Source organism: Pongo pygmaeus, chromosome 12, assembly GCF_028885625.2.
Source record: "Pongo pygmaeus isolate AG05252 chromosome 12, NHGRI_mPonPyg2-v2.0_pri, whole genome shotgun sequence".
Taxonomy (NCBI): domain Eukaryota; kingdom Metazoa; phylum Chordata; class Mammalia; order Primates; family Hominidae; genus Pongo; species Pongo pygmaeus.
The window spans coordinates 100875758-100890724 of NC_072385.2; the positions used below are offsets into that span (position 1 = coordinate 100875758).

The following is a 14967-nucleotide window of genomic DNA, read 5'->3' on the forward strand; positions in this document are numbered from 1 at the left end:
GAATTCCTTTGAAAATGTGCCAGCTCTGTCCTATGCTTCCAGGCCTGTCATCATTCTAGATGATATGGAATACAAAACCCTTTTTCTGATCCTTATAAATTTTAAAATCCAAACATTAATAGCTTCACTGCCTTCAGCTAGTTTATAAATAGTTGATATACATTCATACTACAAAATTTTAAGTAGAAGCCCAGCTAAAACGCCTCAAAGATCAGCTTTAAACATTTAAACTTAAATACCTTAATTATATTAATACCGACAAGTGTTTTCATGGGTTCTCAAAATGTTTTCAGTATTCTTTTTCATTTGAAGTTATTCTAAAGAAGTATGAGAAATAAATGCATTTTAGCCTTTTTTTTTTTTTTAGAACAACAATCCTTCAAGTCTTGTCTCTTTCTTCTAACTCTGTAGATTTGCGTATCCATGCCATCATTCCCTCAAAAACAATCCAGAACGCTGCTAAGGAGAAAGTGAAACTTTGAATTAAAGACGAAAATGCCATCTGAGAGAAAGATGCCCTAACAGCCAGTCACAAACCCAATTAGGAGGGTGAATGGTGCAAACACGACTCCATCCGCTCTCGTCCCCCAGGGAGCCGGGGAGGGGGTTAGGGCCGTGGCCTCTTGAGAGGCTTATGGCAAACAGTCTTATCACATCACATCGATAACTCCTGAGGCCCTTTGAAATACAACTTTAAAGGCTTCTGCCTGCTGAAATTGTCCATATGCAAAATAGCACCAAAGCTAGTTGAAGTTTTTTCGTTGTCTGGGAACTACTATAAAGCAGACAATAAAAAATAATTCATTTTCAAGACAGATGGCACGATAATGTTGCACTATTTTCTAGTGTGCATTTTTTCCTAAACACTAGAGGCAGCATCTCCATACAAAAAAAAGTCCATCCAGCTGCAGCCAGTTAGCTTTCAGATTGCTGTTTCTGTAGAACATCACACACATTAAAAAATAATAATAATAAATAAAAAAGGTCCCTTTTTTCCCCACCATAGTCAGCTCAACCCTTTCTTCTAAAACTCCATAGGAGCTATTATTTCATGCACTATTATTGTCAGTGTTTCTGATCTCTTTCCTGCTTGCATCTGATTGTTCACACCTGAGAACACCTAGAAGTGGTTTGTACTTGTAAAGTTAAAGTTTAGTTAGATCTTCCTACATGCTGTCTGCAATTCAGAAGGGTGCCTGGTGCACACAGGCAATGATACAGTAAGTTAATCCTTTAATTAATTGAATCCAGGCCCATTAACACCAGAACTGGGCTTTGACTGAACAGATAAAATATTTGACTTAATATCAACAGAGGGGACAGTAATTACATGTTTTGTCCTATAAAAATATAGCTCTCTACTAAAAATGAAAAAAAAAACCCCACTTATACTAGAAATGATGGAAGAAACATTCCAGTTATCAATTATTCATTGAAACTAAAGAATATTTAGTTTGGCTGCTAGCACAGTGCCTGGCACACAGTAATTATTCAATAAATATATGTGAAATTGAAAGTCCCAATCATTTCTGTTGGTTTCTTGTCAAAGACGTCCTAATGGAGCCTGATCAAATCCTTGTTTTTCATGAATATCCTAAATTATTTGAACATAAAGCTGAGCTTGATCAAATCCTTGTTTTTTATGAACATCCTAAATTAATCTAAACATAAAGCTGATATGGATATGTAAGTTTTTAAAAAGAAGCATAGCATTTCCTCACTAGGTATGAAAAGCATTTCTGATTCTGTGAAAGGCAATTACTATTATTTTTATCAAGCAGCATGTTACTACACTACTTCACAAAGCAAATCACAAAAACTTTCCTAGCAACTTTAGACCTTAATAGCTAAATTAAATGAATATAAGTCTGAAACAAAAACTGCTTTATTTATTAATAGTATCAAATAAACATGCAATTTTTGTGTCATACTGTTACTTATTTTATATTATTTTAAATAATAACTAATGAGAATGCAGTCCAGCTAGGAAGACATTTAGAGCCTAACAACCTGTTGGTTATTATACATCTGTGTGTGATTACCCAAGGTTCCTTTCCAGTTCACCAATACAGGATAATCAAAGATGTAGGACTTCTGTCACCTAAAGAAGGAGGAATATAGGTGAGTGGATCACTCCTAGTGTAGCAAGAAAAACATAGAGAAGATACACGGAGGTTGATATCGATAGGGGTAGAGATAACAAAAAGTAGTTATGGCAAAGCTGTAAAGCCAACAAAGGTAGAAAACTCTTGAACATTCGAAACAGGAAAAAAGACCTTGATTATTCTACAGAGCATGATGTGTTAGTTTGATCAACACAGAAAGAAATCAAATCTGGTTTTGATTATGGGTTGATGAATTTGAGTCTAGGGATAGAGTGGAATAAAGAACAGGAAGTCGTCAACGACATCCCTTACTTTCTTGTTCCTAAAGAGGATAAGATTACATATCATTCCATTTAACATAGGTAGAGAGATAGATCAACATTAGACTACACATAATTCCTTAACCTGAATCCAAAGGAATTGTTTTCTTGACTGGCAGTCTGAATCCTTCCTGTTTTAAAGGGAATTAGATCCCTCTCCTCTCAAGTCCCTGTGCAAGACAGACACTCTACAGGGCCAGCTCCTCTAGGCCTCCCTCTTCTCTCATCTGCCCAGCAGCCAGCCTCCCAGGCCTTCCCTCACACTCTCTTAGCATACCACCTGACCTGGCTTTCCGGGGTGAGCCTGACACTTCTTCAGTGACTATCAGAGCCATCTCTGTATTCCTCGGAGCCCCACACAGAGCTCCTCTGACGGTCAAGGCTTTCCATAATTGGACCTGCTCACCCAATCTCATTTCCTGCTATTCTTCAATCCCCACAAAGAGATCAATTCCCCAAAAGGAGAATCACTCCCACCCTATCGTCCACCTGTTATTTATTTAAAGGCCAGACTCTCCTTCACTTTTCCTTCTAACTCTGGTCAATGTTCCTTTAGTCCAGTCCTCCAGGCCCTGCCAATCTCCCTCTTTCTTTACCCACCATTAGAATTTATACTAGACACCACATAGTTTAGCAGCTTGTTAGGTATTATGCTATGTTATTCACTATTTTTCAGACACATTAGCCTGATCCCTCCAATTGGAGTACCTAGAACAGTAGTTGGTATGTGGATGGCACTCAGTAAATATCTGCTGATGGAATGAATGAATCAACTATTGAGAATCTGTGTTCTGGGGGCCAGGAGGACTGAGATTCTATCTTCACTATGGTGAACCCGAGATAACGCAACCAGTTAGAAATGCACAGAGAACTTGGAAAGTTATAGATGGTTCAGTAGTATATTACGATTTATGTCTGTGTAAGTCAATAAGCCTCTCAGAAGACCAAAGAATTCTGAAATAAATTACCCAGTCAATGAGTAACAGATTGTATTCTTGTCCTCATGGACAAGGGGGAATTTTTTACAATCCAATTTAAGACGTTTCTTCCAAATTTGAGGATTAAAAAAAAATCAGAGTACTAATAATATTTTTTGCATAAAAGTACCTTCCCTTGGAGAATTCTTAAATATTTGATAAAAACAATCTTTAACATGAAGAGCTCTTAGAAATTAAAGAAAATTATAAGCACATGTAACACAAAAGGGTATGAAGATATTATCCACATAAAAAATATGAAGGACTTATAAAAATGTGGAAAATGTTCAACCTCACTAAAAAAAACTAAGAAACACAAAATTATTTCATAAGGTGATAAGATCACACTTCATAAGACCATTCAGAGCCACTAAGACTTCACAGACAGCAATTTATTTATTAAAGATTCATTTGACAGAAGCCGCATTTAGTCTGCTTAAAATATTAAAGGAAAATAATCTAATAAACATAATGCCACTGACTTACATATTTACTTGCACACAAAAGTCACTAAATTAAATTAATACAAAGCAGCACGGCAACAAAGAAATTAATCAAGGAGACTGTGAAGTGTTTCAACTTTATGTAAAGCATTTCAAATATGCACACTAAATTTTCCAACTGTTTAGACTCACAGGTCACCTTTCAAGACGTTAAAGCAATTAAGGTGTGAAATGCCTGCCTCGTTACACGGAAATGGTTTTTTTTCTGAATTTTTTTTTAGCTCCTTCAAAATAGCTTCATTAAGCCAGGAGATAAATAGGAGCCAAGGAATGAAAGAGGAACGGAGAGGGAGAGAAAAGAGCTTCACAAATGGGGCAGGGGAAAATGGTTGCTTGTGCCCAGGGAGTAAGGAATGGGAATTGGAGAGTGTTTCCTTCCAAATTTCTTTTCTTGGAGTAAAGTGCATCCTAATGTCAAAATGTCTATGTCTTCTTCCTGTCTGAGTTAAGAACATCCTTCCTAGAAATATAATTAGGAAGGATTAGCTGCTGCATAAAGAGGCTTTGAACAAATTAAGGAAGACTGATGCCTCACTTCGAATGCTGTCCATCAAACCTCCAAATACTAGCACTTGGCAAAACACCAACGTCAGGCAAAGAAACAAAAGGCAGTGCTCTAAAAGCAATCAAAGTCATGCCTATGTCAAAAAAGCCCTTAAAAGAGAGTTTTTTAAAAAATAAATTCTGTGTCTACAGTAGACAGTCCAGCTAATTCTAAAGATTTGGGAACAGTTCTCTATATTGGTAACTGACTATAATGAATAGGTTGTCACATTTCCTTCATGAAACAGAATATGTTTTAGGTGAATCTTTATTGTTTTGAAAATGAACAATTTCTGCTCAAACAACAGTGGTTTACTTGAGAATTCATAAAATAACTACAATTTTTCACTCCTTTATGCCTTTTATTTGAATTTGGGGCTTCAAAAATACTGTGCAAAGTATTTTTCCATTATTTTGTGAAGCGGAGTCAGACACTGACATGTAAACGATGCAAGGAGAACATGGAACAAAAGGTCAGGAAGCCTGGGTTCAAGTCATAACTCTGCTGCAGCCCTGCTGAGTGACGGTGGGCCAGGCATTCAGACACTTGCAGTTATAAAACTTTATGGTTTGTACTGGTTGAAAATTCTGGAAAGTTGGAAGGGAAAGTTGTCCCTAATTTTTGTTCTCTTTTTCATTATGCTCAAATAATAACTTTCTTTTTTTTTTCTTCTTTTGAGATGGAGTCTCACTCTGTTGCCCATGCTGGAGCGCAGTGGCGCAATCTCAGCCCACTGCAACCTCCACCTCCCGGGTTCAAGAGATTCCCCTGCCTCTGCCTCCTGAGTAGCTAGGATTACAGGCGTGCACCACCACGCCCAACTAATTTTTGTATTTTTAGTAGAGACAGGGTTTCACCATGTTGGCCAGGCTGTTCTTGCACTCCTGACCTCAGGTGATCCACTTGCCTCAGCCTCCCAAAGTGCTGTGATGACAGGTGTGAGCCATCACGCCCGGACAAATAATAACTAGCAAGTGCCCAGGATAAATTCTATTCAAAGATACTAATATTGATTAAATATTTCTTCTGTGTTTTGGTAAGAGCTAACTCCATTACTCACACTACTCTAGAACTGTATGACCTCTAAGTGAAAAATAATTAAAGTTTGTCGAATGTCCCTGTTTGCTTTCTACCAGCACTTGAGCCAAACTTGTGTCAAGGTTCATATCAATATTTAATTGAATACTCATGAGCACTAGAAAATTTCAAGCCCATAAACTGGATTTATAGTACCAGTTTCAGTAACTTTCCCAAAAGGCTGGCTGCCTGGGCTTCGCTGTCACCCTTTTCTTTGTTAACATGCCTTATGTCTATCACAGCCATTCTAAGTGCAAGGAGCAAGAAGACTCAACACTGCAAGGTCAAGAACATAAGATACAGAAAATTAAATATGGTCTGATCAATGAAAAACCCTTATGACATCCAGAGATATACAAGAAGTGGGTCCCATCATTCGCTACAAGTACCATAAAGAATGGGATGCCACAGCTGAACTATTTACTGGCCTGGGATGGTGACCAGGATGATTAAGTAAAGTTTTGCTAATTCCAATCAGCGACTTTTTGAATTGGTTTCCTGGGATACAGCTGGGATTACAGGCGCTCGCCACCATGCCCAGCTAATTTTTGTATTTTTAGTAGAGACAGGGTTTCACCGTGTTGGCCAGGCTGGTCTTCAACTCCTGACCTCATGATCTGCCCACCTCAGCCTCCCAAAGTGCTGGGATTACAGGTGTGAGCCACCGTGCCAGGCCTCTCACATAGTTTTGAAGAGATTAAATGAGACAACACTCAAAAAGTACTCAGAATTGTGTCTGGCACAGAATAACTGGTCATATTAACTACTATTATTACATAGCACCAAAACATTATCCTGATTTCTTTCAATTGTATTAGGGAGCAAACTCTATCCCAACGCCTCCCATTTTTAGATACAAACTTTGAGTTTCCACCAGACCCAGCGATGTGAGCAGAAGTGTGAGGCAGTGACCTCCCCAACTCTGTCCTTATCTCTCCCACCTTGATGCCATGGTCTACTCTTCTTCCGAACTCAGTCTCAGGAGGAAAAAATTAAGAGCTGCTCACTTCCAGCTCCTCAACACACTACCTCACCTCACCATTTTCCCCATGTGTCTGTTTTTCTCAAACAACAAAATAGGTCTGACCAACAGCTAATGATATGATCAAACTTTACATGGTTTTCATGGATTAGGAAGTCCTTCTCAAACTACCACACTGCTATATCCAGTCAGGCTTGGTGATTATTTCAAAAAGGTCTTCTTGTAGAATTTCTTTTTCTTTTTCTTTTTTCTTTTTTCTGAGATGGAGTCTTGCTCTGTCGCCAGTCTGGAGAGCAGTGGCGCGATTTCAGCTCACTGCAACCTCTGCCTCCCAGGTTCAAGCGATTCTCCTGCCTCGGCCTCCTGAGTAGCTGCGACTACAGGCGCGTGCCACCACGCCCCGCTAATTTTTGTATTTTTTTTAGTAGAGAAGGGGTTTCACCATGTTGGCCAGGATGGTCTTGATCTCTTGACCTCATGATCCAGCTGCCTAGGCCTCCCAAAGTGCTGGGATTACAGGTGTGAGCCACTATGCCTGGCCTTCTTCTAGAATTTTCACATATACATATCTACACAGCAGTATTAAGAGCCAAAAAATAGTCAAAGGGTATAAAATGTTAGTTACGAGGGATGAGTAAGTTATAGAGATCTAACAAAGAGCATGGTAACTACAGTAAATAATACTGTATACTGGTAATTTGCTAAGAGAGTAGACCTTCAACATTCTCACCACAAACCAAAAATGGTAACTATGTGAGATGAGAGATATGTTAATTAGCTTGATTGTGGTAATCATTTTACAATGTGTACATATTTTAAAATATCATGTATACTGTAAATACATACAATTTTTATGTGTCAATTATACCTTAGTCAAGCTGGGATAAAAAGAGCCAAAAATTGAAAAAAATCCAAACATCCATCAAGAGCAGAATAAATAATGAATTGTGGTATATTCACATGATGTGGTAAGCATTGGCGGTATAATATAAATGAGCAAGCTATAGTCACACAACTGCATAGATGAATCTCAGACATAACACTGAGTGAAAAAAAACACGCCGTATTATTTACATACAGTTCAAACACAGGCAGAACTGATCTCTGGCATTAGAAGTTAAGAGAGTAGCTCCCTCTGGTGAGGAGGAAGATGGTAGAGTCTAAGAACAAGGGGCTTTGTGGTACTGGAAATGTTCTATTTAATGTTGATGGCACTTACATGAATATGATTTCACTTTGGGATCATCACTAGACTGTACACTTTTGACTTTTGTACTTTTCTGTATGTAATTTCAATTTAACGTCCATCTTTTTAAGTTAAATAAATGTGTATAACACAATAAAATCAGTGATTGGTTCAAATTTTTAGTTCGCATCCCATCCCCAGGTGTCATGAATTGAGCACTGAGCACCTTGGAGTGAGTTCGTTTTGTTCAACTTTCGTTCACTGCCTTTTTTTTCCACATAATAAAGTCAGGATCAAAACCTTCAACTACCTCATAGACTTGTTGGGCAGACCACATACCATAAGGAACGGAAAGTACTCTGCAAAATGTTCAGGGCTTTACAAAGGCAAATGCTATTATTCCACGAGAGAAGGGTACCTCCTGCAATATAAGCATTCGTGAAACAATCCACAGACAAGGATTTAGACATTATTAACACTTATTTTCTCCAGGCAAAACTCTAAATATATACATTTAGAGTACAGGAAAGCACACGAGAGAAACCTGGGAGAGAGTTGGTGGGGTTGAGTTGGGGGTTCAATATTCAGCAAGGTCCCCTCCTACAGTCTGAGAGATCATTTAAGGAAATCGTCCGTTTGAGTACTGACCAATTCCTTGGATCCTTTAATAAGTTCAGACAAGGTCCCAGTAATAACTATCAGTACTGCAACAAGCTTGAACTCTCTCCCCAAAGTGTTTAACTATTGGCATAGCTTTATAATGGGATTTTTTTTCCTTTACTACAAATATAGGGAATGAGCTTACGTTTTATTGTTACTGTTGTCAATTAGGAGGTGGCATACTTCAAGGAACATCCCAGAAGTTCTTCCATCCTTGGAAATATCATAGCATTAAGTTTTTGAAGACTCAGGACCACACTCAGGACCATAAGAAACTTCATCTTTTTATTACTCTTTATTACAGAAAATTTCAAAAATATAAAAAGAATTTTGTAAGAAACCCCTATGTACCCATCATCAAGCTTCAATAATTACCACCTCAAACCAATCTTATTACTTCTTTACCTCAACCCACTGGATTATTCTGAATAAAATCTCACATATCATATCATTTCATCTGTAAATACTTTAACATGATTCTCCTCCTTATGAACATTACAATGCCATCATCACAGCTCCCAAAATCAACAATCATTCATTTATATCATCAAATTTCCAATCAACGTTAGCATGTTCATGACTGTCCTATAAATCGTCGTTATCTTTTTCTTTTATTAACAGTTTGTTTGAATCAGGATAGAAACATAATCCAAATACTGTGATTGGTTAATGTGTTTCTTAGGCCTTGTTTAAGCTACGAGGCCTCCCTCCATTACTTTTTTCTCTATTTTGTGTCTTTTTGGAATTGTTTTGTTGAAATCTTAGTAGCTTGGTTTTCAAGCAACCTTTAGAGCTTTATATTATCTTATATTACCATTAATCTTCATCTTTATCAAGTTCTAATTAAATCATATCCTAAATATGGTCATTTTTAAATACGTCCACGAATTCCTCGATATTTCTCCATTTAAGTAGTGCAGCATACTTCTACTCCCTCTGAGTGAGGACTAGACTTAGCAACTCACTACTAATGAGTACAATAAGGTGAGCGTGAAGGTGTGGCATCCTTAAGACCAAGACCATAAAGGCACTGTGGCCTTCTCCTCGCTCTCCCTAAGCTAGGATCACTCACTCTGGGAGAAGCTTATGGCCACATTGTAAGGACACTTAGGCTGCTCTACAGAGAGGTCCACATAGAGAAGAAGTGAAACTTTCTGCCAACAGCCAGTGCCAGGGCTAAGGCCTCCTGCCAACAGCCATGAAACTGAGCCATCTTGGCAGTGGATTCCCCCGCCCCAGTGGAGCCTTCAGATGACTGCCACCCCTGCTGACTGCTTGGCTGCAGCCCCTGGATTCCTGACACAGACTGTCAGTCAATAAATGTATGTTATTTTAGGTTGCTAAATTTTGGGGTGATTTGTTACACAACCAAAGAAAACTAATATGCCAGGCTACCTAGCCTCACATCATTGCCTCCCCTGGATACACCCTTCTCCAGTTGTATGTATCTGAATTCAACCATCTTTTCTCAGACACCTTCTCTAAGGAGCCATCCCTGGACTCCACTGTACTAACACTCCAAAATCTGGAAACAACTGCTCTTTCCTTTGATTTCCTAAGGAACTTTATTTGTATTTGGTTCTAAATCAAGTTGCCTAAAACCAATTCAGCCAAAGGTAAAACCAATTCATCTAATCTCCACCTGCCTAAAATACGTGCTTTTAACACTACAATTTTGCCAAACTAGCTGCTCCTCAAACACCCCAGGCACACTCCTGCCTCAAAGCCTCTGCCTCACCCCCACATATCTGCAGGGTTCATGCCCTTATCGCAGGCCTTTGCTTAAACGCCTCTCAGTAGGGTCTTCCCTGGCAGCCTATTTAAAACTGCCACACTCCTCACTCCTCCCCACCACACACCAACCCAGCATGTCCTATCTACTAATGCAGTTTTATTTTCTCCACAGCACTCATGAATATCTAATGTATATTTTAATTATGTCATTTATCAACTGTCTCTCCCTCTCTAAACTGTAAGTTCCACTTTAGTTGCCTAGTGTTATCTATCCTTAGCTCCCAGGACTGTGCCCTCATACACAAAATATGCTCCATAAATACTTGTTGAATAAGTGATCAAGATGATAGCACTTCATGTGACACACAATGAACGTAACACTAAACATTTTGGCATGTTAGACATATTTATGTATATAGTTGAATACTTTAAGGAGGCTTAATCAATCTCCTCCTTTACTGGTTAAACACAAAACCTGAAATACCCTAAAATAGGCAATCTTAAAGATAAGGATTGTAACATTTCTCAAAAGTAGCCAAAATGGGCCTATCACATGTGATTCCTTGGCCATTTGATTAAACATGACTCACTGTGATTATGTCATAATCTAAATTAATCAAAGGGCTAATTGTATAGCTTTGTATAGTTTCCTTTGTATAGCTCATTTGTCATTTCAAAGTCTCCTTAAGAGCAGGACTGGATCTTGTACATCTTAATCTTCTCTGCAGTGACTAGATAATGGGGCAATCTATACAGTTTATTAATATCAGGATTGATAGCACCCAAGGCCATCTCTTCTCATCTCTTCTCTTTACTTAAAAGCACACCAGTAGGCACACCCATATACACATGCCTATAACAATGCTACCATAAAAAAGCATCTTCATTCAGCAGATGAAGTCTCCAAAGCAAACTGCCTAACGACTTTATTTTACCAAAGCTGAGTCAGAGCTGAAACCTTACCCTCCTCTTTGACTCACAACATTCTTGTCTAAATTACACCACGGCTACCAAAAGGAAGGAAAAAAAATAGACTGTTCCTTTATCTGACATCCGACATATGGTTCTTACTAACAATCCATATATATACATCATAGAGGGTCAAATTCTAACAGTGTGATGGTGATATGCAAGATGAATAATGTTGCTTGTAAATTACTTTACAGTTTATGTAAGTCATAATGCTAGAAAAAACTAATTGCAATTCACAGTAATCTGACTCTTGATCGCCAAAGCATAGTTCAACACAGAATTGTTTTTTGTTTTTAATATCCAAAACAATGCTGGAAGGGAGACGTCTAGCTATGATATAATCAAAGCTTTATATCGTTCCAAGGACACAGTTATATTCATGTTCTGGCACACACAAAAAAGCACTACTATCCTTTAGAGAAAAAGTTAGCAAACTACAGTTCATGGGCCAAATCCAGCCCATATCCTTAACATATGGCCCACAAGTTAAGGATAACTTTTATGTTTTTTAATGGTTGAGAAAAAAATTTTAAAAAGAATAATACTTCATGACCTGTGAAATTTATATGAAATTCAAATTTCAATGTCCATAAAGTTTTATTAGAACACAGTCACACTCATTAATTCGTACACTGTCTATGGCTGCTTTTGTGCTACAATGGCAGAACTGAGTAGATGCAACAGAAACCATATGTCCCACAAAGCTAAAAATATTTACTACCTGCCCCTTTACAGAAAATTTTTGCCAACTCCTTCCTTCAAGGCATGGATGCTGAAACCTGACTGCCTCTGTTTAAATTGTAATACTGTCACTTACTAACTGTGGGACCTTGAACAAATTACTTAACCACTCTGTACCTCAGTCTTCTCATCTGTAAAATGGGTTTAATAATGTTACCTTCCTTATAGGGTCCTTGTGAGCTGTAAGTGAACGATACACAATAGGCGTTTAAAAGAGTACCTGGCACATAGTAAGCCCTTACTAAGTATTAGCTACACCTATCTTACCTTTGCTTCTTGTTGAGGGCTGCAGAATGTGTTTTCCAATAGCAAAGTAGCATTTCAAACTAGTCCCTAAATCTAGCTACCACAATAGAACTGAAGTATTATGAGACAAGAAGAAATTAGAGAAAAATGAAGAAAAACAGAAAAAAAAAAAGAGAGAGGATTGAGGAGGGAATAGGAGAAAAGAAAAAGACCACACTCAGAAGAAACAGTAGGTGGTCTATTCAAAGGGGAAGTAGAAATAAGGATAATTTCATCTATAGCAACAGACTGAATAACTTCTGTGGGCTGACTGGATACTAATCACCATGTGGAAGCTGTCTCTACAGAGGGAAGAAGCATTCTAAATTCCAAGCAAGTGACTTACAAATGAACTGCTACGTCAAGCCCATTTTTAAGTTGGGAACTTCCTGTATTTTACATTCCTAGACAAATGACAAGTGATAGTTGCAGTACATTCTGCATCTTATTATCCATATAGAATAGCTCATTAAGAGGAGACAATTTGTTTAAGGACCCGGTGCAGCTGAGTGGCTGCTTGTAATGCAACTCAGAGAACGGGGTAATCTTTCTTCTCTGAGTTCTCATTTTGTTCAGAATAGCACTTACTTCCTAACACTGAGAAAAAAAAAAACCTTGTTCCCATAAACAGAAAACAAGCTCATTCACCAAAAATGGACCCACACGGCAACTGCAAGATAAACATGGTGTTAACAGAAGGTACGCTTAACCTGCTACTGAGGTTGAGAAATTCTCTCTTTGCAAGGACTCCCTTTCATTTGAATAGTTTCTCTGTGCAAGCTGAGTTTTTACCTTTTCCAGATAACTTTAAAAATAAGTTTCTTTTTTTTAATTATTATTTCAAAACTCTATAAAGCAGCTCCCCCCTCAAAAACAGAATTTTTTAACTAACAACTTTATCACAAATAACTATTTTTATCATTCCCTTCCAGTCTTGATCCCTATAATCCTCATGGTTGCCATGGGTTGTACTTAATGGTAAATTTTCCTGCAGAGGCGAAATACACACATCAAATATTTTTAAGAGATTCCATGTGTAAGCCTAACGTGTAAAGCCTTAAGAAAGGAAAGAAAAACATTATTATCCAAGTGATTTCTGCAAATTGTGCAGGAAAGGGACAGTGATTTAAAGCAAGGCATCCAAGAGAGTAATTAAGATGATCCTTAGCTAAACGAAAGTTCGAGACACTCACTGAGAATGTATCTGCTGAGGGAGTCCCACTGAAGGCTTTGGCTTGAGAGTCAAGGTCATCTGGGCCACAGGGCTGACTCTTGGTAGCGTGTCTGCCTTCTTAGACGAAGTATGCTTTGCTGCTTGCTCAGGAGGGCCCCACGAGGAGGCAGCCCCAGGACTCTGCCCTCCAAAGACTGGTGACGAGGTGTCCTGGGCAGCTATTGTTTCACAGGCTTTGCCCTTGGTCCCTGGTTTACACACACAGAGTTGTGGCCGGAGACACATCCCTCCATTCTGACATGGCGGAACACAGCTAGCTGCAGAAAGAAAACAGAAGGCACGGCTTTGAAGAACAACATTGTAGACTTCCTAATTTTTCCAAAGGGTTAACAGTAGCATCAGGTTGTTTGTTCTCCAATAAAAAACCACATGAATACTCATAAGGAGGAAGGGGGGGCAGTTGGGTGGAGGAGGGGGAAGAGAGCTAATATTAATGGCTTCCTATGTGACAGGCACTGTTCTAAAATATATAAACAAATTTAATCTCCCAGCAACGTGTTTTGTAGATATTTTATTGTGCCCACTTTACAGATGAAAAAACAGAAACAGAGATTAAGTGATTTGTTAAACATCACATAATTATTACTCAGTAGAAGAGCTCGGATTTGAAACCAAGTGAGCCAGCTCCAAAGCTATCATTCTTAACCATTTTACTGTATCTGCCTCCCAGAAATGCATCAGAAAATCCAGGAAAAATCGTAAGAAAAGCTCTGCCATTATTTTAAAGTTATGTTCTGTGGCTTAAATTTAAATATACGTTTAACTTAAAATTTCAGTTAAAAATTTTTAAGCCTAAGTTTTTTGCCAAGACTTGGCAAAAAACAAAAGTTCAGTCCAATCCCCAACCCCAAAAAGTGCTCTCCTACAGACCTCATGTTGTATAGGCTATCAGATCTTTGAGAGACTGTGTCAGAAATTTAGTCCAATCTACTCTTTGACATATGAGAAAACGAGAAAACCAAGGGCAGAAAGGTTAAGAGTCGCCCAAAATACACCTGCTAGTTTGTATAAAAATTCAGTGTGCTAGGCACCATTCCTAATTTAATAATGAAAGGCAACCAAAAAGAAACAACTTCTTTATCTCCTATTTGCAAGGATGTATGTACTCTGAATCACCACACTCACGACCAAACAGAGTTTTAAAGTTATCAGGCCAGGCACAGTGGCTCACGCCTGTAAGCCCATCACTTCAGGATGTCATGGTGGGAGGATCGCTTGAGCCCAGGAATTTGAGATTAGCCTGGGCAACACAGTAAGACCCTGTCTCTACCAAAAAAAAAAAAAAAATTAATTAGCTGGGCATGGTGGCACGCACCTATAGTCCCAGCTACTCAGGAGGCTCTTGAGCCCAGGAGGTCGAGGCTGCAGTGACCATGATCACGGCACTACACTCCAGCCTAAGCAACAGAATGTAACCCAATCTCAAAATTAAAAATTTAAAAAGAAAAGTTATCAGGGCTGTGGGTCATTAGTAGAGTAAGTAGGTTTTATGATAGGCAAAAGATGCCTTCTAAGTTTAAGGCATCTAAACTTAGAAGTTTAGATGCTACTGGCTGGGCACAGTGGCTCATGCCTGTAATCCTAGCACTTTGGGAGGCTGAGCTGGGCGGATCACTTGAGGTCAGGAGTTCGAGACTCGCCTGGTCA

The 14967-nt window shown here is 38.6% G+C and overlaps 1 protein-coding gene across 11 annotated transcripts in view; it reads right to left on the minus strand.

Annotated features, from left to right (window-relative positions):
- LTBP1 (latent transforming growth factor beta binding protein 1) overlaps window positions 1-14967 on the minus strand; it is a 443088-nt gene that overhangs the window by 351870 nt on the left and 76251 nt on the right. For all 11 annotated transcript variants that reach the window (XM_054475443.2, XM_054475439.2, XM_063648824.1 and 8 more), the window contains exon 3: window positions 13280-13577. In XM_054475443.2, coding sequence (XP_054331418.1) covers window positions 13280-13577 — 298 coding nt within the window. The remainder of the gene's footprint in view (window positions 1-13279; window positions 13578-14967) is intronic.